Source organism: Fundulus heteroclitus, unplaced genomic scaffold, assembly GCF_011125445.2.
Source record: "Fundulus heteroclitus isolate FHET01 unplaced genomic scaffold, MU-UCD_Fhet_4.1 scaffold_145, whole genome shotgun sequence".
In the NCBI taxonomy this organism is placed as follows: Eukaryota; Metazoa; Chordata; class Actinopteri; order Cyprinodontiformes; family Fundulidae; genus Fundulus; species Fundulus heteroclitus.
Window position 1 is genome coordinate 25,525 of NW_023396557.1, and position 25,294 is coordinate 50,818.

A 25,294-nucleotide genomic window follows, 5' to 3' on the forward strand; every position below is an offset into this window, starting at 1 on the left:
ACCCCTCAATAGTTGTATTTCTAAATGTAAGTTAGTACATAAGTTAGAAAAAAAAACAGAAGTCATTGACTTGATTTATTTTTGCTGAAAAATATCTAAAGCCCACTTTGAAATCAATCCAGATTTATTGATGACTCCATTATTGTGCTGTGGATTGGGACAGACCTGCATGAGCTGCACACCTGTGTGTGATGAAAAGATTCATTTGTTTTGGGAATCAGCTTTTCACAGTGACTCAGCTCTGCTCTCTTTAGTTGTTTTACAGAAACCATGGACACTTTTCTCTCATTGCATTCACAGAAAGTGACATCATCAACCTCCTTGTTCTGTTTCTAACATAACTCGTCATCTACCGAACCCTCACCTGTGCCATCATCTAAATATCCTCTTAATGTCCTCTATTGCTCCCTTTCCCCCTTCCTCTTCTGCAGGCTGCACTGTTAAACTCATTCCCTGCCATCTTCGACGAGCTGCTGCAGATGTTCACGGTGCAGGAGGTGGCAGAGTTTGTGCGGGGCACTTTGGGCAGCATGCCGTCCACGGTGCACATAGGACAATCGATGGACGTGGTGAAGCTGCAGTCCATAGCCCGAACCGTGGACAGTAGGCTCTTCTCTTTCCCTGGTAATGGCTTACACTTATTAATCAGCCTAATTCATGTTTTCTTCTATGATTTATTTTCCTGCATAATAAGTGGATGTAAATGTTGTTTTAAGCTAGAATAAAATAAGTGGCAAACGGTTTTGCCTTATTGAAAAAAAAATCTGTTCAAATCCACACTGATTAGTTTTTGCAGATTAGTTCATGATTTTGTCGTTGTTCCATACTGTAGGAGACTGAACCTATTTCATTGCACATGATGTCTGGCTCTTTAATCTGTGTGCGTTTGCCTTCAGAGTCTCGAAGGATCCTGCTTCCCGTGGTCCTGCATCACATCCATCTTCATCTGAGACAACAGAAAGAGCTGCTCATCTGCTCAGGGATACTCAGCTCCATTTTCTCCATTATCAAGAGCAGCTCACTGGTAACCCCTGTATACACATGATATCTTATAGAAGATGTATCTGAGTGTTCTTGCATTTCATTAATGTCTAATTTTGAGAATGGAATATTTATTGCAACACAAATGAATGGGAAATGACAGACAACTTTAAATATAATTTTTTTCTGCAGCTTTTTAGGTTCTCGGACCCTGAAAAAAAAAATATCAATGGTTTTTCACTATTTCAAATCTAAATCCCTACAGGGTTTTTATGGGCTAAATCTAATTTCTAATACATACTTCAATCTAAGAGGGGATCGTATAAAGGGAAATGAGACCATGGTTCACAACCAGACTTGACTCGTCAGCTTTTAGCACCTAAACCACCACAATAGTACAGGACAAAACTTTTGTCCAACACAGCTTGTCCTGTCACCCATCTCATGAAGCCAGCTTGAAACCCTTGATGTGCAGTTTCTACGTTGTTGCTCCTGGCTCAGAGGACGGATTTACAGGAACACAAAGATACACAGACATGTATTGCTTTTTTGCATAGACAATGCAAAAAACAATGCATTTAACTAAAGCAAATCTCTGAAAGTTAATCAGTCCTCACTGAATGCTGCTTCTGATCAAGCCTAAACATATAGTTGTGGTGATGGACTCAGACCTGAACCTCAAATTCTCAAAGTCTGCCTTTTATCACCTGAAGAATATTTATAGGATTAAATGACTAATATATCAGCAGGATGTGTAAGAACTAATCCCAATTTAGTCAAATTGTTTACTTCAATGTTATCTTCATAGGTCTCCCAAAACAGTCATTCAGACAGCTGCAGCTGATCCAGAACGCTGCTGCCTGCGTCCTCACTAAGACTAAGAAAGTAGAGAACATCACCCCAGTTCTAAAGTCCTTACACTGGCTCCCTGGACCTCAGAGAATAGAGTTTAAAATACTTCTGTTAGTCTATAAATTCCTGAATGGCTTAGCACCTAAATACATCACAGACTTGTTACCAGTGTATCAACCCTCCAGACCACTCAGGTCTTCTGGCTCCAGCCTGCTCTGCATACCTAGAACCAGAATCAAACATGGAGAAGCAGCATTTAGTTCCAATGCTCCACTTCCAGAGGACTGTAAAGGTGCTAAAATCCTGAGTTCCTTTAAATCAAGGTTAAAAACACATTTGTTTAGGACTGCCTTTAAATTTTAATGTTGACGTTTGTTGTTCAACTTGTCTTATATCTTAACCTGCTGCTACTTTTCCACAGCAATGTTCCTCTGTAATGTTTTCCCTCTGTCTCTGTAATGTTTTTCTTTACTCTGTAATGCATTCTTTTTGTTGTTGTTCATATACAGCACTTTGAACCGTCTTATTACTGAAACGTCTTTTATAAAGAACTTGCCTTGGTGAAATACATTGCCTTGTAATCCTGTAGGGCAATTCTTCTCATTTCAAAATCAGTTTATTTACTGTAATTTAGCGGAATACAAGGTTATAGGTATTTTCAGTTGTTGCTACCAACATCCCTGCCTTTGGAAAACATTTATGAAACATGGCCTTCCTGAAAGGAGCAATGTGGATTTTAACTTCTTTTAGGTTTCAAATATCAGTTTTTCTACAAACTATGCACATGTATTTCCTGGTACCAGATGACAAAATGCATTGCTTTTGAAACTGGTGCTAATAGAGTTGAAAATTGTGTATGTGTCAAAGGTTAAGGAAGCAGGAACAAACACCTATGTTAATTAAGATCTTCATGTTTTTTCTTACCTATCATATCTACAAAATGGGCAAAAAAGCTGTTACAGTAATCCTTTATTTGTGATTCAATTATCTTTTACTTATGAATTTTCCATTTCTGTCTTCTTTTTTCTTTTGCATGCACGTCTCTTCTTTTTAACCCCTCTCCCCCTACCGCCCTCCCAACCCAAATTTCCATTCTCTTTTAAACACTTTTCCAAACAAATTCCCTTCACTCCACGTTTGCTCCTCATCTGTGCCTCCAGGACACGTCGGTGCAGGAAGAGGTGGAGATGATGGTGGAGTCTCTGCTGGACGTCCTCCTGCAGACGCTTCTGTCGATCATGAGCAAGAGCCAATCGCAGGAGGCGGTAAGGGGTCAACGCTGTCCGCAGTGCACCGCGGAGATCACTGTTAGTAACTAACAATATGACTACTACTACTTCACTGCCCTCCTCCCTGATCTGCTCCTCGTCATGCTGCCTCTCTGTTTTAGGGCTGGGCAATATCAAACATTTTCCCCATAACCAATTCTTTTCCTGTTCTGTAATTTAAGAGGTTACTGATTACTTTTTAGCAAAGTTCGATACGCCGAGGTTATAATCTTATCAACAGAGAATAAACATTTGAAAAGTAATTCATATTGCCCAGTCCTAATCCATCTAGTCATCATTCCCATGCCGTCACATTACTTTTCTGATTGGACACCAACCGCTTATCCTTGTTGGGAATGCTTGCATGTCTCAAAGCACTAAAAGTGTTGAAAATGTTTGTTATGCTCCCCTTTTGCATCTTCTTTTTATCATACAGAGGCTTGCAGAAGTTTTCACACCTCTTAAACATTTGTCAATGCGTTTTATTTGGATTTTGGTGATCCACACAGACAAGTGCATAATTGTGAAAGGGAAGAAAAACATGGTTTTCTTTAGGTTGACAGTTTACTGTTTTATGACCATTATGATCATTTTGCATCCACATTCCTTAGCGTTTCCACCTGGCCCCAATTTTCCCTGATCACTTTTTGTTATTTTTTTATCATCTTGAACCTGAAAATGTTCAGAAATAGGGAAGTTGACCTATTGGAGAGAAAATTTTGCATAACAGAAGCAATCAATTTGCTAGCTGCGTAAAGCACAACATCATGTTGGAAAATAATAAATCACGTTTAACAATATTGGGATGATGCTGAACAAATCCTGCCTCTGAATCTGAGAGATCAAAGTACTTTCCAAAGTTGACCTATTTAGGAACAGTCACTGCCCTCCACAGACAGATTTAACCTTATGACAATAGTGTTTTTGTTTAGGGAAGAGCATCTTCTCATTATCTCTGATTGGTCCTTTGCTACTGTGATAACTGCTTCCCTGTGATTGGCTCACATCTGTCCCGCTCTTCCCTTTTGGCAGGGAGAGTACGTCTCGTGTCTCCTCTCGCTTCTTCGCCAGATGACTGACATCCACTTTCAACACTTGATGGAAAATTTTCAAAGCAAGGACGAGCTCAAGGTACAACATGAAAACACGCTGCAGTTGGGTTGGTAATAACAGATCTAAATACAAGACAACTTGTTAAAAAGTTCAAATATATACAGTTTTATGGAGTTAGCATGCCTCAAACTGCTGATGTTGTGTGAGCATCACTGACACTTCTCATTTCTTGCCCCCCAGGAGTTCTTGTTGAAGATTTTGTGCGTGTTTAGAAATCTGATGAAGCTCAGTATATTTCCCCGCGACTGGAACATCATGAGGCTGCTCACCAGCAAGTAAGAGACAAAAACACAGTCCACCAGACAGCAGAGACACCTGTCAGTGTTGATATGGATCAGAACCTGAAACTAAACAAAGAATTGCAGCAGCTGCTAACATCAGTTATATATGTGCTCGCTTTCTGCAGCATCATCCTCACCACAGCTCAGCAACTCGCTCCTGCGCTGCACAAGAACTTTGCTGAAACAGACTTTGACTTCAAGGTAAACAGATTTCAGCACTGTAATGAGGATGACTTGTTTGGTTTTCTTTCTCCTCGTTTCTTTTGAAGGTTATCTTTCTGTTGCCTCTTTGCATAGTTGAGTGTGAATTAAATATAAACACAAAGCTGAAAGCACTCTAAGACCTTAATGTTAGTTGATTTTCTGAACTTTCAAAGCACAAGAGACATAAAGAGCAGAAAATTAGAACTTTATGATGCTAAGAAATACACGTACAAGAAGAAAGAAACGTCCTCCTCCCAGAGGGAGATGAACCTGCAGAACTCTGATGTTCTTTTTAACATTTAATGTCCCATACTAAAACTTTTAGTTGAACCAATCTAACTCAAAGTGTGACCGTCTAGAGGGAAAGCCTGTCCTTTATTGTGTGTTTGTGTGTGCATGAGCAGGTGTGGAACTCCTACTTCAGTCTGGCTGTTCTCTACATCAACCAGCCGAGTTTACAGCTGGAGAACCTGAGTCCTGTGAAGAGGAAGAAGATCTTAGACAAGTAAGAAGAGTAACACACAATCTAAATATGATCCAATAAAAGAAGAGAAGACATTAAAGCACACAATGCAAAACATGACAAGAGTTACACATGTTTCTAGATGCTGAAGGAAACTAGTTCCACCTTTGAGCTGTGTCAGTGTTATAAACTTATTGAGATACTTCATAAATTTTTCTAAGATGACTAATTCCATTCCACGTTTCTTTAACTTCTTCCAACACTGCAAATATTGTGAAAAGAAACGGTTAATAAATACAGTTTGAACATCTCTAGCTGGATTGTAACATACACACATATGAAGAAATGTATTTCTTTAGGAATGATCCATGAATAATTTCCCTTTTAGGACCAGATGGAGGTAAGCTCTGTTGATAAATAAACTGGATCGCCAACTTGCAGCTAGTTTTAAATGACAGCACTGTTTATTTGCACCAGCTGACGTGAATCTCAGAATTCACTGCATAATTAAATGAGAGCAACCCACTAATAATTGACAGTTTGTGTTTCTCTGTGAATGAGTTTTCCTGCCAAATGTATAATTTTTGATGCACATATTTCTGATTCCTCTACCGCTAACAAAAGTTAGCAGAGTCGTCTAAAACCTGCTGGATTGAATCCTATATTTTTCTTCTCAGGTAGACCGTAATGTCAAATATGTCTAATGTGTTAAATGCAAAGTGAAACCCAGATATTCCTGGCCTTTTTGTGCAAAGAAAACATAAAACACCACCATGCAGAAGACAAGCAACCACCATGCCTCTAGTTTTTAGACAGGTTCCTAAATATATTTTACACATTTTTGTTACAATGCAAACTGTTAGAAAATACAAAACTGTACAGAATTTTTTTTTCTCTTATTACATTTCTTAAATTGTACAATAAAGTAACAAAAAAGAGCTATCCAAAATATATTTTTTTCCTATTTTGTTTTGCTTTGCTGACCTCCTGTTCTATACTTGCGTGCAAGAAGAAATTACATTGTGCAGTATTAATGCCAGTTATTGGATTTAAGATTATTAAACCAAAAACATAGACTTCATGTTTTGGAGCAATCTTTTAAACTGTAATAGAAATGGGGTTTGATCAAATAAATCAGGAAATAATGTTTTTTCTTAATAGCTAATTTATTGTCATTTCAGGTATGGTGACATGAGAGTAATGATGACTTATGAACTTTTCAACATGTGGCAGAACTTGGGTGAGATATATTTTATTTTTTGTATTCCTTTAAAAGCTGGACATCATTAGTCTTTTAAGTTGTTGCTACATATTTCCCCAATACTTTTATTAAGTCTTGTATGAGCTTTGTGTTTTTCATTGTTTTGCTCTAAAATGTGACTTAGAATAATTTTTTAATTGATTAAAACCTAATTTAAAAGAACATGTGCGCTGATTATAGGAGAGAATAAGATCCATTTCATTCCTGGGATGATCGGACCGTTCCTCGGAGTGACGCTGGTCCCTCAGGTGGAGGTGAGAAACATCATGATTCCGATCTTCCACGACATGATGGACTGGGAGCAGCGCAAAAATGGAAACTTCAAACAGGTACACAGATACTTACATTTCCTGTGGTCACAGCAGAGTTCTGCTCTGCTTTAAAGCTAGACGTTTAGTTTACTCCTCTTTGAATGTGCAGGTGGAGGCTGAACTAATTGACAAGTTGGACAGTTTGGTGTCGGAGGGGAAGGGTGATGAGAACTACAGAGAGCTGTTTGGGCTGCTGTAAGGAATAAAGACTTTGTTTTTTTGCTTTAACTCCCACCTGCCTAAGTTTTAAACCCGTCCGTTCTGTCTCTCTCTTTCTGTCTGTCTGTTCTAAAAGAAATTAACTCTCAATTCTTCTGCCATAACACTGCTCTCTGCTGTTTGTTTTGTTCTTTGCTGCGGGACTAGAACCCAGCTGTTTGGGCCCTATCCCAGGTAACCTTATCACATACACAGAGATCCATGCTGGTAGTATTATAAGTTAAAAAAATTTCATGCAAACAGATGTCTGCATGTTTGGTTGTGTGAGTCTGTAAATAGAGGTTTAAATCTTGGATAATCTGCACAGATTAAGTAATACAAACATGAAATAAGATAATCAAATGACGTTCATCATCATTTCTGGCACAACTTCACCGACTTTCAAGGTGCACAGGGAGGGATAAAGATCTGGTGAGGTGAAGACTCCAGCAACACTTGAAGTACTATAAAACAACAGCTTTAGTAGACCAATGTAGTTTAGTAGACCAATGCGCTTTGGTTTGCGACCTTCATCAGGGTTAGTACAAACCACCGAACCATTGTGCTTAAATGAAAAAGAATAATACAGAAACATTTCAAATGAACCACTGAAAGATTGATACATAAAAAAATGTAGCATAGGAATCACTGGAACCTATATATTCAGTGCCAGTGTAGGAGCCTGTATGGGCATTGAAGCCATTAAGCCCAGCTTCTGTGTTTCTGTGATTGACCTAAATGTTTTTTATATAACCTTTTAAAAGTGATCTTAATTGCTGTTATCTAGTTCAAGTTTTTGATTGTAGAATTCAAATTTTTAGAGTTCCTGTGATTGTAATGTTTAAGTTGTCCTTGTCTGCATTTCCCTGTGCATCTTTGTGAGTGAACTACTTTTAGATGTGCAAGCTGATTTCTCCCTTAAATTGGAAGTGGTTCAGTTCAGACCCTATTTGGACTCTTATTTAAAAAAAGCACCATCCTCTGGAATGGTGACTGGTCAGACTGTTCATGTGTGAATGCGTGATTGATTTATTTTCTGTATTATATATTTTTTAATTTAAACACAAGCTGTTTGGTGTTTCGTGATGACCCTGGCAAAGGCCACAAGCCAAAACATGTTAAAACAAATGTATCCCTGGTACATCAAGTGTTGCTGGAGTCTTCACCTCATTAGTGCATCATCATTTTTACATTTTTACAATAACTGTTTCATATCCATGACCAAAGTCAAGTAATACATAACCATGGATGAAATAGAAAACACAGGCAAGGCAAGGCAAGGCAAGGCAAATTTATTTATATAGCACAATTCAGTACAAGACAATACAAAGTGCTTTACATGATTAAGATATACCAAAATAATAAAATGTAGATAGAAAATAGAATAAAAGCAAGTAGGGATAGAATATAGTAACAAAAAAGAACATTAAAAACAGTAAAACTGTTTAACTAGAACAGTCAAAGGCAATTTTAAACAGATGTGTTTTTAATCTTGATTTAAAAGAACTCAGGCTTTCCGCACTTTTACAGTTTTCTGGAAGTTTGTTCCAGATAAACGGAGCATAGGAACTAAATGCTGCTTCTCCATGTTTAGTTCTGGTTCTAGGTATGTGGAGTAGGCTGGAGCCAGAAGACCTTAGTGGTCTGGAGGGTTGATACACTGATAACAAGTCTGTAATGTATTTAGGTGCTAAGCCATTTAAGGATTTATAGACTAACAGAAGTATTTTAAAGTCTATTCTCTGAGATACAGGGAGCCAGTGTAAGGACTTTAGAACTGGGGTATCAATGCACAGGTATCAATGCATGACACAGTGTCCACCCAAAATTAAAGTAGGGATTGCAAAGTCTTCAGCTACAATTTTAGTTCATAACTGGCAAACATAGAGTGGTTTATCCAGTGAGGAGGGAAACATCAGAGGAAATATTATCTGAGGGCAGTAGCCTGAAGACCTAACAAACCAGCAACAGACTAGAATAGAAACAGCCCCGTCACATAATTTTATTTCCTGATAAACGCTATACTTTCGTATAAATGCTACATTCATCTCAGTGGTCCGGCTGCTGACTCCCTGTTTAAGTTATCCGTTTTAGATGAGGCATTAACTGTGTTGTTCCCTGGTTCCTCAGCTTCCGGTGGATTTGAGTGGTTCCTTCTCCTAAATCTTAGATCCTGAGATAAAATCTGTTTGCAAGAGAAAAACACTTTTCTGTGGATGAGGAGAAATCTGTCCTTTTTACCTGTTTGCTGCCATGGAGCTCACCTATTTTTTTCCCGCTTTTAATTTACTTATTTTTTTTTTTCTACGTTTGCTAAAACGTAGCCACGTGCTCCAGACAGCACATCATCTATTTTGTTATTGCTTCCTGTTTTAGTGAGTCTGACTCAAAAGACAAAAGAGTGTTTTTAAAAAAAATAAGAAAAGTCCCCAAACATGCTTTACAACTACTTCTTGAGTTTAACACCATTGAAAATTAACCACTTATAATTTGCTTTGATTTCCCACCTATTACTAATCCTGGACTTCCAAGGAAACTCTTTACTTTTCTGCAAACAGAGAAAAACAAATGTACTGCACAAATTCAATTGAAAAGTTTAAAATATTTGCACTATGTAACATTTATTGCATAAGCTCAGTCTGCAGGGAGGTTTTGTTTGAATGTAACTGCTAAACGGTTTCTTAAAGCCAACAGTACAAGTAGACATTTAGTCTTTACAGATGATGTTAAACAGCCGTTAGACTTGTCTACACTTTGTAAAGACACACATCAGCTTCTTTGTTGCCCAACTACCTCATTTCTACATGTTTTCTTCTCAGTCTGTTGGAGAAGATTGAGCAGGAGACGTGGAAAGAAACAGGAATCTCGTTTGTTACATCGGTTACACGGTTGATGGAGCGACTGCTGGACTACAGGTGAAATATAGGACATTGTATTCATTTTAACAAGTTTTTAAGCAGCACATTCTTTTATTATGGGTGAATGGAGCATTATGACACATTATGGCACACCGGGGAAACTGGAAATTTACTGAAGGACGAGGTCAACCTTAAATCCTGATATCGTTTTTTTGTTCAGGGACTGTATGAAGGGAGATGAGACAGAAAACAAGAAGATTGGCTGCACAGTGAACCTTCTTGTAAGATTAAGTGAAGCTCATATTTTGTTCTGTAAGTTATTGGGTTTTACAAATAAGAGGAATGATTATATTTGTTCTGCAGAATTTCTACAAATCGGAAATCAACAAAGAGGAGATGTACATCCGTTACATCCACAAATTGTGTGACATGCATCTGCAGGCTGAGAACTACACTGGTAAATATGTATATAATGATATATGCACATAAAAAAAGGTAGTGACGTGTTACTGACGCTGTTTGTTTGGCTGCAGAGGCTGCATTCACCCTGCTGTTGTACTGGGAGCTGCTGCACTGGGACGAGCGACCAGTTAAAGAGTTCCTGCATTATCCTGCTCAGACTGAGTGGCACCGGAAGGAGGGCCTCTGCCGCAAAGTCATCCACTATTTCAACAAGGGAAAGGTTGGTTGTCAAACACAGTCTGTGCAAAACATTAGTAGTCTACTCAAACTGGGAGCATGGAAGGCTCAGTCATGTTATCATCTTTAATACCAAAAAAAGCAGCTGTCAACTATTTTAATTAAGGGACCCATTAGTTATTCTTATTGCCCATATATTTGAAATATTTCTGCTTTTTTATTCAATAGAATTAGATTTTAATGCTATAAATATTCCTAAAATATGCTGTAATACTCTAACCTTAAAGTCATGTTTCCGTTAGCTATGTGTGGATAATCATCATAATTAGCAGAAATCAAGACCTGAAAACCTCAGTCTATGTTTAATTAGTCTATATAATATATTTCACTTAGTTAACTGAGTTCCTGAAATTAATTAATTTTCCTATACTATTCTAATTTACTGAGCATAGTCAACATGCTCAAAACTGTCCAAATCACACAGTACTTTTACAATAACACAGTAAATTAAATGGCCTCTTCTAACTTTTTTTTTATTGCCAAGCTAAACAACAAGTTATTTGTGTTTCTACAAGTGTTTTATCTTTCTTTTTTTCTATATGTAAAGTAGGGCTGTGCATAAAAATCGATATAAAGATTAATATCGATATTTTTAAAAACGATTTAATATCGATATTCTGGCTTTCAATATCGATATACCTCCCAACCTCTAGGTTGCGTTATTACAGCGCAACCATTACAGTTCACAGCGAAGGAGAGCAAGTGAGACGAATTTGTGGAACGGCCGACAGGATTTTAGAAGCTCCTTTGTCCCTAAAATCAGATGTTTGGGCACATTTTTGGTTTCTGTGACACGTTAAATGCATTGAAGCAAATGCACTTTATTTTCCTGTTAATATGTCTGTGATCAATAAATAGAACATAAACATAATATTTGGCTGATTTTGGTGATTGAATCACTGAGCATTAATTCAAAGTAATAAATATCGATATTGGAATCAAAGCAAGCTGAGCCATGTATCGAGAATCGTATCGTATCGTGAGCTGTGTATCGAGAATCGTATCGAATCGGCTCATCCTAGATGATACCCAGCCCTAATGTAAAGGACCATTTGATGAAGTTTCAATAAAATGATCTAATGTTATTATTAATTTCAGATTGATAGAATATTTAGATCCAACAATATCAGAAAAGGGTAAAACAAAAAATGGCAGCATAAACATTTAATTGCCTAATCTCTTCTTCATATATTTCAATATTTGGAACAAGTTTTTCTCATGGCACGCTTTCATTTGTTTTAGATTCTGAATTCCGTCATATGAAAAGAAACTAATGAAATGTTTATGGATTGTTTCCTCCAGTGTTGGGAATTTGGCATTCCTCTGTGCAGAGAACTGGCCTTCCAGTATGAATCTCTCTACGACTACCAGAGTCTCAGCTGGATACGGGTGAGCCCAGTATTACTGCAGTAATAAAAATTATTCTTTAGTAACTTAATTATGTATTACATAACCTGTTTTAAATACCAGATATACATAGATGACAGGCTGGTTGTCATAAGACCTATAGGTTTGTCATCATTTTTGTATTTAGAGTAAAGTAAAACAATATTATTTTTTTATTTCTTTACGTTATTTATGTGAGATAAGTGTAAATATTACTTAATAAGGTTTTTCCATTGTGGTCTATGTTTGCAGAAAATGGAGGCAGCATATTATGACAATATCATGGAGCAGCAGCGTCTGGAGCCGGAGTTCTTCAGGGTGGGATTCTACGGCAGGAAGTTTCCTTTCTTCCTCAGAGTGAGTCAAATGTTTGGGAGCATGAAATTATTTTAATGCTCAGTTAAGTTGGCAGTAAAAGTGATTTTAGACGAAATTATGTGCATTTCCTTTAAAATATATTAATAGCACAGTTGAAATTATTTTTTTTGATTTGGTCACACCAGAACAAAGAGTTTGTCTGCCGGGGCCATGACTATGAAAGGTTAGAAGCCTTCCAACAAAGGATGCTGGGAGAATTCCCACAAGCCATTGCAATGCAGCACCCGAATCAGCCAGATGAGGCCATTCTGCAGTGTGATGCACAGTGTATCCTTCAGAAATAACACTTCAGCATCTCCATGTGTACAAGAACTCTTGCCACTATCTAAGTTTGACCTCCACATGTTGGATTAGATCCTTGACCTCAGCCTCCTCGGATCAGACCTCCAGATTTACGCCGTGACACCGTTTCCAGAAAGCGTCACCGTCCTTCAGATGGACAGAGTTCCAGACCGCATCAAGAGCTTCTATCGAGTGAACAACGTTCGGCGATTTCGTTACGACCGGCCGTTCCACAAAGGACCCAAAGACAGAGAGAATGAGTTTAAGGTGAGCGCAGACGAGTTTGCCATGTCGTTATTAAGCTATATACATTTTAAAACATGTATGGTTAAAAAATAAAGAAAAAAGTGCACATTATAAACATATTTTCACTCAAAATATTTTTGACATTTTTTAACAATCAAAATGCAAAAAAATAAAAAAAGCTCACCTTGCCCACCGCAGTCATGAACCAGGAGAGGCAGTAAATAAACCAAATAATGACTACTTAAACTTTTGCTAAATACACTCTTAACATCTTTGGCTAGTTACAAGCATTGCTAAGGTGGGTGTGTCACAATAATTCTACTCTAAAGACCAAAAAAAAAATGACCAAATCCAGTAAATATTGTAAAGGTAAATATAGATAAAAATTCTCCTGTATCAAACAATGGAACAACTAAACGGGCATGGATTTATCATCAGTCCATTTAAAACCTAATTTGGTGCCAATTTGAGCTTTTTGCCGTCAAAGTCAAAGATGGCCAAATCTGCTGTAACATTTGCTGAAGTTCTTTTAAAAGAACATTTTAGAGGGAGGGTGAAATTATTTTTCTACCTAAAATATAACAAGGAGCTCAAGACTCCCTTCCTTCTTGATTAGTATTCTGTATTATTTTTTCCTGTTAGAGATCAATTTATTCAACAAATCCTACAGCAGAATTCAGTCAGATCAGCTTGAAGAAAATTAATTATTTCCCAAGTCTTTAAATAGTAACACACATATTTTTGTCTCAAAACAAATGTGTTTTTTCTCAGAAAATATACAATTTAATCTTAATTTGCAAAGAGGGATTTGATATAATGTTTCCTAACCAACAGAGCAGTTCTTGTTGGAGGTGAAAAAGCACCATTATAGTGAGAGTCAAAGAAAGTGAAACCTGCGCTGGGATTTATAGATTCAGTAAGTTTGCTCGCTGTGCTTGTTTTTCAGAGTCTCTGGATAGAAAGGACGACTCTGATCCTCACCCATCCTCTGCCTGGAATTTCACGCTGGTTTGAGGTAGAAAAGAGGGAACTGGTGAGTGAAGTAAACTGTTTACTGGGCAAAGTTTTTTTTTCCTGTTGGAAATATATACATTTTCTTTCAACAGCTTTAGATATTTGCTAAAAAAAAATCCTATGAAATCAAAGGAATTTATGTAGTTTACGTTTGATATAATAGCCGTAGTGTTCGACTGGAATAATACCATTTTGTTAATCTGTGCAGTGAAACTCTACGGTTCACGGTTTTCATACAGTCTTTAAAAGTCGAAAAAAGTGTAAAATTTGTTGTATTTTCCAGGCCTGGATAAGAATGGGAATAGAAAATGGAGTATAGAAAAAGAACAACAGGACAACTTTTTATTTGCAGACTTTATTCTCTGTCCCATTTTCTAGAGATGAACGATCTAAATCTGTGGTTACCTCAGATTTTTACTTACACTTTGGACATAGCTACCAAAGTGGCAGGTTGTCCTTCGTCTAACACATCAAATCTTGTATTTGGTATTTTTGGGATAGCCATATTCTGCACTACAAGCAGATGCATGTACCTGTAGAGATGTCAATGAGAGGTGTCACTAAACGTAGGTGATGTAGATGATTTTTTTTTATTAACTCTTTGTGACATCAGCTGATAAATGTTGTTTCATGCTGTCTAAATATTTATTTATATACTTATATACAGTCTAGTTCTTCAACATCTTTGCTCCTTTTACATATTTACGGTCTGAATGCTTTTGAAATTCCTGCTGAAAATCTATAGTGCAGCTTTGTTTTTATTTGTTAAAAATTATCCTTAAATTGTCCAAGAAATCTAGGAATCCAAACAAGAAAAATATAAAATTCTGAAATCATAAAAAGGATTATCCGTATGTGTGGCATTTTATCCCTTCATCAACTCTGAGGATGCTGGAAATAATTTAGTTATGGGTAATCACACTGACAATAAATTATTCTTATCAATGTCGATCTTTCTAACTGGACTGTCATTTTCAGGTGGAGGTGAGTCCATTGGAAAACGCCATCTCTGTGGTGGAAAATAAGAACCAGGAGCTGCGGACTCTGATCAGTCAGTACCAACACAAGCAGCTGCACGGGAACATCAACCTGCTCAGCATGACGCTGAATGGAGTCATCGACGCCGCCGTGAACGGGGGCATCGCCAGATACCAGGAGGTTGAGAGAAAAAAAACACTTTACAAAACACAAGCGCCTCATCTTCTAATGAGTCCAGCTCTTAACTTATTTCTGTACTGTCCTCTTTGCTCCATAATGAGAATTTATTGTTATCACAAATGGCCATCTCTTCAGGTTTTATTTTGCCTCTCTATTTTTTTTAAGAGCCTAAATGGAATCTTTGTGTTATTATGGAGCACAGTAGCTGTTAATATTCTCTAACCGCTGTTTAAAATAATAGGTTTAATTTAAAATGTATGAAAAGAGTTCATTTGTATGAAATTAGGTCTGGTTCTGTAATATGTCAACAAAAGGCTTGTATTACAGCATTATAAAAGTATATTCAGCTTATTACAGACATTAGCAGTAATCGTCCGGTCGGTTAATGCAGACCTAATTCTTCTTCTCAACAGGCTTTCTTTGATAAGGAGTACATCACTAGTCACCCTGAAGACACAGAGAAGATCACGCAGCTCAAAGATCTCATGCAGGAGCAGGTGACACAATATTCACACTTTATATAACTTTATAAAACACAGATTCTTTCATTTTCCATTTTATTTAACCAGAGTCCCATGAGATTAGCATCTGTTTTTCATCAGAGGCAACAAGGCACACAGTTATAAGCTCAGAGTCTGATATTTACATTGGAACATTGCACATAAATGAAGTGACACAATTTGTCTAGCGCCAATTCACAACACATGACCAAAGTCTATCCAAGAGAGAACAAAGCATTAAGATTCAAATTACCTACTCTGATGATTAAAAGCTTTGAACTGTAAAGAAAATACGAAACAAAAACTGCATAGCATAGCAGTGTTTGAAAGTGTTAATAATGTCCACAAATAAGATGGGAAATTACCCAGCACACCTTTTTACATAGAGATGTTCTGGTGCTGGTACATAGTGACAGTGAAAGTTGAAGATTTGATTCCAGCTTCCCCCTGTGACATGTTGGCGTGCCCCTCGGCAAGGCATTGATGCATGAATACGTACGTGTGGTTGAGTGTGACTCAGCGTGACCGGTGTGACTAGAAATCGTTATACAAAATTTGGTCCATCTACTGTTACTAACACAACTTTGTTTCCTTCTTTTTTAATAAATCTGAAAAATATACATATTTTGCAATAAGTGACTTTTCACCACTAGGTGGGGCCTGAGCACTGTTTGTAGATCAAAATAAGCTGTGCATCAAGCCACACCTTTCTCTTCCTCCATTCCTGCTGCAACCTCCATCCACTTCTCACCCGTCACCTCGTATGCACATATTTGCAAACAATAGATGCAAAACAAAACAGCATCACTTGTCGAAACATGTCTAGTGACTTTATAATGCCGGCCTGGCTATGTGAACAAGGGACTGAAGAACAAAACAGAAAGATGGTGTGTGGTTTTTTTAGTTATATCTATAATAATGAATTATTGCCTATTTCTCTTTTTTAAAATGTTTTTTTTTTCTTCCTACCAGAGTTAATTATTTATATTTTAATGTCTGTTCATTGAGAGCAAAGTGGAGCTGAGTTAAAATTCCTTGGTTGTGTATAGAAACTTGGCATTTAAGAAGGTTTAAAATTGTTGCCAGAACAATTTTTTTTTACCTGACTGATAAATTAAGACTCTTTTTCAATAATAAAAGCCAAATTTAACTATTCTAAGTGCTCATAATGCACAGTGAAAGGAAAACTATCTTCCATCAATCAGAAACCAACTCTAACATTGGTCAGTTGTGATCAGTTGTGAGACTTACTCAACAGATGCAAAACTAAAGGTTTTCATTGAGCTAGGAGGAAAAACATTGTGCACTTCTGCTAAACTCAGAACAAAACTTTTTTTGTTGCTTTTTTTCCCCCCACAGGTTCATATCTTAGGGGTGGGCTTGGCTGTGCACGAGAAGTTGGTGCACCCAGAAATGCGTCCCCTGCACAAGAAGCTGATCGATCAGTTCCAGATGATGAGGAGCAGCCTCTGCCATGTGAGTGCACAAGATGGTCCACAAGAAGAGCTTTTAAATTAATATTTAGACTTTTATCTCCAGTGCTCAGAGGAAATACTGTATTGAGAGATTCAGAAACCCGGCTGTTGTTCAGTAGTTCTTTTGCGAGTTTAATATGATGAAACAAACCTAAATCAACTGGGTGTCTGGAGGAAGATTTCTTTTATCATATTATAGTGGGTGGATCTGTGCGCGGAAGGAGCCTAATTAGTTTGTTCCTCAAAGAGGATGTTCTTCTGCCGGAAGCAAAAACATCAAAGCTTTGAGTCTAAACTCTTTCCGTTTGGAACATTTCACCTTCTGCATTTATAAATGATTCTTTCAGGTGTTAAAATTCTGCCTGTTCAGACCAGAAAAGCAGTGTTTAATTAAGAATGGATATCTCTGAAAAGCCCTTCTGATCTAACTTTCTCTCATTTTGACCCCAGAACACATGTGTCTGTGAAGGAGCAGTATGAATAATCAGAGCAGGGCTTCTATGTTGCTTTTCAGGGTCCACCTGGTTTTGATAAGTCTGGCTCAGGAATCAACAGAGGGATCCTGGCCTCTCACAACCCGATGAGTCCTGAGGGCTTCAAGCTCATGCACCGACACAGGTCTGCAGCACACACAAAAATATTTAAACTTTACTTCATCTTTAAATGAGGCTGAACTATAAGATTGTTTTTATTTCTAGTTATTGAAAGGCTGCCATACTGATATATCACACAGTCCTGTTGTCTCATCCTCATTCAGAATAACTGCAGGTCTTCAGGTTGAAGAATTTAACTATCTTTGGGGGATATTTTAAGCGAAGAGTTTAGTTTGAGATGGACAGTAGTGCCCATTTTGATGTAAACGTGGCACTTTTTATCTTGTAGAAAGGGAAACTTGGTGTACATTATACTTCTGAGCCGTTATTAACAGCTAAAAATAAATGAAAATTATAACTCACAAACATTACTCTGAACAGTGTCTGAGCTCAGGTCTGAGTCTCTTTCCCATAGGAGGTATCTAAATCTTGCCTGACCTAAGTTTTCTGTCTTTATACACCTCACATGATTTAGGAAAGCCCAACTTTAGGCAGAGCAAGGTCAAAGCTACTTTTGGAAGATATTTTAGACAAGAGTCCAGTTCCAGATGTGCATGGGACAACTTATTGGTGGGGAAAAGTATCAACTTTTTCAGCTTTGTTGCTTCTTTGTTCCCAATCTTTCACTACTAAGGCTGTACAGGACAAAACAATATATCATTTGATTCAGATAGAGCATACAGCCTTAGCTTTATTGAGATAAATTCTGAAGAAATTCACAGCTTTTTAAAGATGTACAGAGCTTCTTCTCACCAGATTCTTTTCCATCAATGTTCACTGCTTCCGTCTGCTGTTTCACCTTTATGATCTTTGCTGAGTTCCTTAATGGATCTCAAAAGTCTTCTTTTCATATCACAATTTCTGAACTTACACCGCTTTCTTTCTCTCTGTCTATCATTCCCAATTGATATTATTCTACGTTTGGGTCCTTGCATGTTCTGCGCTGTGGTCTTTTCTCTTTTTCACCAAATCACTTGCATGTATATTTTGGATGTTCTTTTGGCATCTTTCTGCCAATTCTTTTGTTCTGCAATCTGCACGGCTCCTCTCCTCCCGGTCTCTCCACCCTCTATCCTTTCTTATTCCAATTCCTTTTTTCTGTGTTCCTCTTCCTTTCAACTATTCCGAACTCTATTCCTGTTTTATCCATTTCATTTAAACTATTCCTGGTTTTATTCCCTCTCCCAGTCCCATTGCTGTTTTGACTCCAGTGCGCATTTCCTCCCCTTCTCTTTCCTCTAACTCCAGTGAAGCAGGAAATCTGCTGATCCTGGCGGATGGCATGGTGGTGGAGCACCCAGAGGACTTCTATCGTATGCAGGTTAGCCCTCACCCAGAAAGCTGTCATTCAAAGTAATCAATGACAGCAAAATAATGATGAAAATGTAAAAATTGTATGTAAAATAAACTTGCTATTTTAGCTACAAGCTGATTATTTTACCTTTTAACCTGGTAAATGCAAAGGGTTATGCTCCAAATTATACCAATCTACAGGCGATCAACTTAGTATTTTTAAAAATCACAATAAACGGGAATAATATTGGATTAATGGGATATATAGCAGTAAGTGAGAAGTGATGGAAGACTATTTGTGAATTTGTCATGAGATTCATCACTGTTTGAATATTGCTTGCTGGGTTCTTTATGAATCTGTATTGGGTCCACAGCTTTTCATTACCTATATAGAAGGAGATTTGTAGGGTTTCACATGTATTACATTTTGAAATGTTTGATGACACAGATGACACATGTTATTTTTTTTCTTTTTTTGTAAACAAAACAAATTGAGAGTAAATAAATGTAAAACACTATTCTGTCCAAACAACACTAAAAAGCTTTTGTAGTTCTATATGTGGAGTCACACTGTAAAGTAAAACAAGCTCAGACCTCAAGTAAAGTTTAAGTTTGACCTGATTTAAAAAGCATCACAAAAGTTCAGTTTTCACACTAGAGCACACGTGTCAAACTCAAGGCCCGGCCTGTATAGGTAATTTATCCGGCCCTCAAGAGCCAAAGAAGGCATATTATGGTATAATGTAGAGACATATGTCATTTTCAATTATATAAAGTGGTTAAAACTGTGCCTCCTGTAGCGAATGTTGATATTTTTTAAACAATTTAGTAACACCATCCTGCCACTAGATGTCAGTTGTCCCACAACTCATTAAAAACAACCCAGAAATGTCCAAGAAGAGAAAAAGTGATGCAAAATGATGAGTTTTAAAGTGCAACTCACCCGGTTATTGACTTTTTTTTTGCAGATAAAATGTTGAAATGGGCCCAAGATTGCTAATTTTATGTTACTGTGAAGTCTTTTACATTTTTTATGTAAACAGGAATGAAATTATGAAATCAAAAAGCATCATGTATACAGGTGCAAACAGCCCTTTTAATGACTTCATGATGCCAAAGTGGCACCAATATAGAAATGAGTTTGACATCCCTGATCTAGAGGTTTGTACAGGGGTTAACACAAAGTATGTGGGTGTAGATACAGTACACTCACGATATGGGGTATATTGTTTTACAGGCATATATAAACATACATGGTTATAGCTATATTAAGTAGTGATAAGGGAAATGATACCAGCTTAGCAGATAAGTGTAAAGTGAAGATTAAAAAAAGTATATGCTGCTTCATAAAGGAAGTAGTTTATCTTATGCTTTACAAGATTTATAAAAGTTATCTTCTTATCTAAGTTACACTTTGGACGCCACAATGCAGCAGGCTTGGCTTTAACTGGTGGTGTCCAGTCACAGTTACTGTACTAATGTTTGTCTGTCTCTTTTCTTAGGATGTACGTACTCTGGCTGGCTGTAGAAAAAAAATGGTCATTTAACGAAATAATAATAAAATGTTATACTCTAGGCCTTGCTGCATAAGCATTATCTTTGTATTTTGTAAATATATTGATGTGTTTCTAGAGATCGTGGTAAAGCTCATCTCGTCATTTTTTATGATGGCACAATCACATTATAGCACAACATATTGTATTATTGTTTTTAAAAGAAAAAAAAGGAAAATGTTTCAAGGTGGACATGGAACCTTTATTGCTTCTTTATTGTTGACCTTTATTTTATGCTGAGGCAATGTTTAAGGTCTGCCAGCAGATATCACCTTAAGTACAGAATACTTTCAACACTCCAGCTTCATGCTGATCCATCGTTTCAAGAAACCTTCCATGTCTTCATCAGTAGTTTATAGTTCAGCTCTTATAGAATGACATGTTGATTTCTCTCTAGGCGAGCCCCTCCTCTTCAAGTCTTAGCTCCACCCCACTCTGCGCCTCCTCAGATGATAAACTCCACCCCTTCCACATTAAGAGGTGAGCGCATCAGTTCCTCATCAGATGCACATAAAAAAAAGTTCTGTTACGTTCAGTTTTGTATTTTCTGATCTTTGTGACACATTATTTCTTCTTTCCAACCGTGTCGCCTTTGACTCCAGTGGGCTCCCCTTCTCTGCCAGACAAGTACAGACACAATAGAGAAATGCTGATGCTGCTGCCGCCCCACAGGGAGAGGCCGAGCAGTGCAATGTACTCCAACATCACAGAGAATGGACAGGTACGCAGGCAGGATAGGGATGGTTTCATCATTACAAAGCAGTTGTTGCTGTTGACTACATCACATGTCTAAAGAGTAGCTTCACTTCTGCAGACGTTTCAAGTTTCCAGGCCCGTACTTTCTTTGACACAATGATCTCTGTTGTTTAGTTTTTAAACTGCGTCCCTCATAGTATCAGCTGGTGGCAGGATGGACTATATCAAATCTATTCTTGACTTGCCAACTTTGTGATTACTGATAACCCTTTCCATCCAAGCAGCCATTAATGTTTTTTCATCGGTCTCTGTCTTCCTTCCAGCCACCAAACTTTCAGAGAGGCCTTGTTTCATCAGGTGATCGGTCCCTGTAAGCCCTGCAGTGACCCCAACCTCTCTGTGGCTGAGAAAGGTAACCAAACATACACATATCTTTGAAAAATATAAAAAAGTATGAGACTATATTGGAGCCAATTAATTTTTAATGTCCTCCTGCATCTTTATTTCATCCTCTCCTCTAGTCCTCACCACTCCCAGCAGCTGGAGTTTGGACAGCGGCACCAGGGAGCCCTGCCTTTCCTTTCTTCCCATGTGGCAGCGTTATGGCTCCACCGGTTCACCGCGGAACGTGCCTCATGGTATAAAACTGCTGCTGCGTTGCATCGCTCTGTGAATGTCAGTTATTTGCTTCGGTGTTCCTTTAGGGATTCACTTCTGGATCCTGGTTTGTGATGTTCATGGATGAGCAGAACTTTCTCCTTTCAACCTTTGTCACGTGTAAAAGCTTACGGTTTTTTCTTCTTATGGTTGAGATTATGTTTATGCTCCACTCTGGGAACACCAAATGAACCTCATGGAAAGGTGTTGGATAGAAAAAGTGGAAGTGGAACACAGAGTTGTAGATTTCAAAGGTTGGATATGTAGGAACCCAATGAAACAGGCTTATTTTTTAAGATCAGCTTTAATGGCCACCTCTCCATCACACACTCCTCCACCTCCTCCCTGATCCAACATTGTCCTCCTGCTCCTCCTTTCACTTGTTTCTTCTGTCCTCTTTTCCCTTTTTTTCTCGTTTCCCCTCCTCGCTGTCCTGCGACCCTCCTGCCTCACTCCTTCTTTCTCCCTCCTCCTTCCTCTGAGATGTGAGCGTGGATCTCTCAGTCCTGCTGTGTCTCCCCCTGTAGGGCAGCACCTGTCGATGCACTTTGACGCTTTCCACCACGCAGGTCAGCGACCTCCTCCAGCTCTCCCTGCGCGCCCTCTTAAGAAAGGTACCCACTCCTTCTCCTTCTCCTCCTCCTGGTCCCAGTTTCCCTGCAATGGTTAGTATGGATGCTTTAACATCTGTCTGTCTGCTCTCCTTAAGAAGCCACAACTTCCTTTTTATTTATTCATTCGTATTTTTATTTATTTATTTTCGCCAAATTTTTCAAAACATTATGAATATTTTTTGAAGATATTTTGATTATTTGGGTCCATTTTCATTTCATTAGTTAAAAAGCTAATTGGTATTGACATTAATTCATTCGGCTTTTTGGTATTGTCTTGATCATCTTTCATTGAGTCAGTGGTGACTTCCTGTTGATAGATGTCCGTCTAACTCAGTTTACTGTCTCACCAGTCTCCCCTGCACCCTATACCTGCCTCGCCCACCAGTCCGCAGTCCGTCCTGGATGGCAGTAACTCCACACTCTCAGGCAGTGCCAGCTCTGGGGTTTCCTCCCTCAGTGAGAGCAACTTTGGCGGTGCAACCTCCTCCTCAGACCCCGCGGCCAGCCGCACAGACACCCTGGAGTCCGTCCCGAGCAGCCAGGCCTGGACCACCGACCAGGAAGACTTGGACTCTCCTTATCAGCCCGTCAGGTACAGCATGTCTGAGCCAGACGTCCTGGAGGGAGTTAAATCCCCGCCTTGCCGCAGCAACTCTGCCCCAGGAGGAGTGAACCCGCCCCAGGTCATCTATCAGATCCAGTCTCAGGCTCCAGGTTTGGGCTTCACCGGACCTCAGTCCCAACAGCCGGATGGACTGCAACAGCAACAACACCCGTTTTACCACCACCACTTCCACCCACACTACATTCCCCACAATCCACCTCTCTATCATCTCCATGAGCCCCCTCCTGCCGTACCCCCTAAACCCTACCTCAGAGAGGGCTGCATCCCTGAGGAGGACCACCTGATCACACAGTCTGGACCATCGCGCCCTCCTGTACCTCGACCAATGCCGCGCAAGATCTCCCAGCCCTTAATCGCAGCAACCAAGGACGAACAAGCTAAGGTGGCGTGGGAGCACGGCATCAGTGAGGAGTGAGGTCAGCCAGTGGATCGGATTAATGAAATTGAAGCTCCTTGTTGAACATAAACATGAGAGCAGGAGCCAAACTGCATCTGAAACATTCAGATTTCCCTCAGAGGTCCTTCAGGAACCACTGATGGTTCAACTGATCTGCTTTCTCTCAGACTCTCTCCTCTGCGAGCCGGTGAAATGTTCTCAGCATCCAAACATTTTATTTTCATCTCACTGCATCACTGTATAGACTGATTATAGCTTTCATTCTACATCCTTCAGGATAAAAATAAGGTCACGTTTCCAAATGCTGCCGCTTCCTAAAACCCCACAGATCTCATGCTATTTATTTTGATTTCATTTACAAGCATAGTATCCTACTGACATGAAATTTAACTTCAAATTTGCACAGGAATTATATTTTCTTTATACACTGAGAAGGGTATATGAATGGCACTTTATTAAAGGAACAGAGCACCATAAGATTTAAGAGGAATTTTTCTTCCTATATATTAATAAAAAGAGCAAACTGATCAAGCAAACAGTTTTGCTGAGAACCAGATGAAAACTCAAAATATGATATTTTTTTTTTTAGAAGCTTAGAAAAGCCAGCCCTATAACAAAATGAATCAATAATCTTGCACATTTAATCACAATGACAACCTTGATGGAACTGAGAAGTATTTTTTTCAGTGATATGTGTGTAAACAGTATATAACGTAAAAAAATGTCTAATTTATATTTAACGTTTATACTTTTGGTTGAAAGTGAAGTTGGTGTAGAAATATGCAAGATGTTGGCTTTCTGAGTTCAAAGTGGCTGCTTGATAAACGTGCACTTGTTTGAAAGGTGGCAAAGAGCCTCACAAACACAAAGACTTTAAATTTAAAGTTGTAAAACCCATTTTACTGAAAGCTGTGAAGATGCAGTGGATTTGTTTTGTTTTAGCTGATGATGGTTCTGTGGTTGAACCTGTAAATAAACATAGTTTCATGTGCAGGGACATTTATAAATAATATTAGCTACAATAAATACACACTTTGTAATTTTATGAAAGTAATGACTGAATCTTGTTTTAAAATCAGGGTAATGTTTGTATGCATGTTTGTTTTGTGGAATCTGACACTCAAACAGAGACTGTGAGCGGTCCCCAGAGGACAATACCTGAAAAGCACGGCAAAAATACTGTCCACTGATGTTCTTGTAGCTTATAAAATGCAACCATTAAATCTGAGGTTTGTTTCTGCTGATAAATGAATGCATTTGTTTATATTTTCTTTTTTGTTGACATTTGTTAAAGTAACAGCAGTGACCTGAGTTGAATCAAACATGATGATACTATTTTCACTTTCACTTAATGCCACAATCTGACTACTGTAAATAGTTAATTTTAACACAGTTGTTCTGAACAATTGTCCTGTACTTTAAGTTTTGAGGTGTAAGTTAAAGACTTTAGTCTTGGAGACAGATCACCATGTTGACAGATGTTAGGGGCTCTAGCATCAGTTTTTAAAATGTCCTGCTTCTGTTGCTGCTACATATGTACATGTTTTCCTCCATATTGCGTTTACTGACTCTAACCCAATGAATTACATTCATCATCATGATCAGTTTCACTGGGATGTGTGTTATCTTTTTTTTCCACTTGCAGACAAAATATATTAAAAGTTCTGGATTCCATGAATTTATTTGGCTAAATGGCATCTGAAAAATGTACCTAATTTCGATATAGAAGCTAGAAACAAATAAAGGTGTTTTTTTACATCAGTAGCAGTAAAACAAAGATTTCCTTCATGTCGGGAAAAATCTAACTGTGATCTGAGTACTTTAAAAGTATGTCATTGTTGGAGTATTACTGATGTAAGAAGTTTCAGAACCAAGACTTTGTACTTCGAGTAAGCACAGAATGTTTTGGTTTTCATCTGCTGCTCAGTCCACACAGTT

At 38.2% G+C, this 25,294-nt stretch overlaps 1 protein-coding gene across 1 annotated transcript in view; it reads left to right on the forward strand.

Annotated features, from left to right (window-relative positions):
- Positions 1-25,294, forward strand: part of LOC105920979 (dedicator of cytokinesis protein 3) — a gene marked incomplete at its 5' end in the record, with an annotated part of 76,733 nt that overhangs the window by 17,541 nt on the left and 33,898 nt on the right. Inside the window, 30 exon segments of the mRNA XM_036129195.1 lie at positions 432-624; positions 897-1,024; positions 2,994-3,140; positions 4,134-4,232; positions 4,395-4,489; positions 4,621-4,696; positions 5,104-5,204; positions 6,344-6,402; positions 6,604-6,752; positions 6,844-6,929; positions 7,101-7,127; positions 9,752-9,847; positions 10,011-10,071; positions 10,154-10,247; positions 10,324-10,472; positions 11,792-11,878; positions 12,128-12,232; positions 12,379-12,520; positions 12,636-12,802; positions 13,728-13,814; positions 14,774-14,953; positions 15,367-15,450; positions 16,813-16,929; positions 17,443-17,546; positions 18,710-18,842; positions 20,765-20,797; positions 20,799-20,847; positions 20,970-21,088; positions 21,387-21,404; positions 21,406-21,475. Coding sequence (XP_035985088.1) covers positions 432-624; positions 897-1,024; positions 2,994-3,140; positions 4,134-4,232; positions 4,395-4,489; positions 4,621-4,696; positions 5,104-5,204; positions 6,344-6,402; positions 6,604-6,752; positions 6,844-6,929; positions 7,101-7,127; positions 9,752-9,847; positions 10,011-10,071; positions 10,154-10,247; positions 10,324-10,472; positions 11,792-11,878; positions 12,128-12,232; positions 12,379-12,520; positions 12,636-12,802; positions 13,728-13,814; positions 14,774-14,953; positions 15,367-15,450; positions 16,813-16,929; positions 17,443-17,546; positions 18,710-18,842; positions 20,765-20,797; positions 20,799-20,847; positions 20,970-21,088; positions 21,387-21,404; positions 21,406-21,475 — 3,055 coding nt within the window.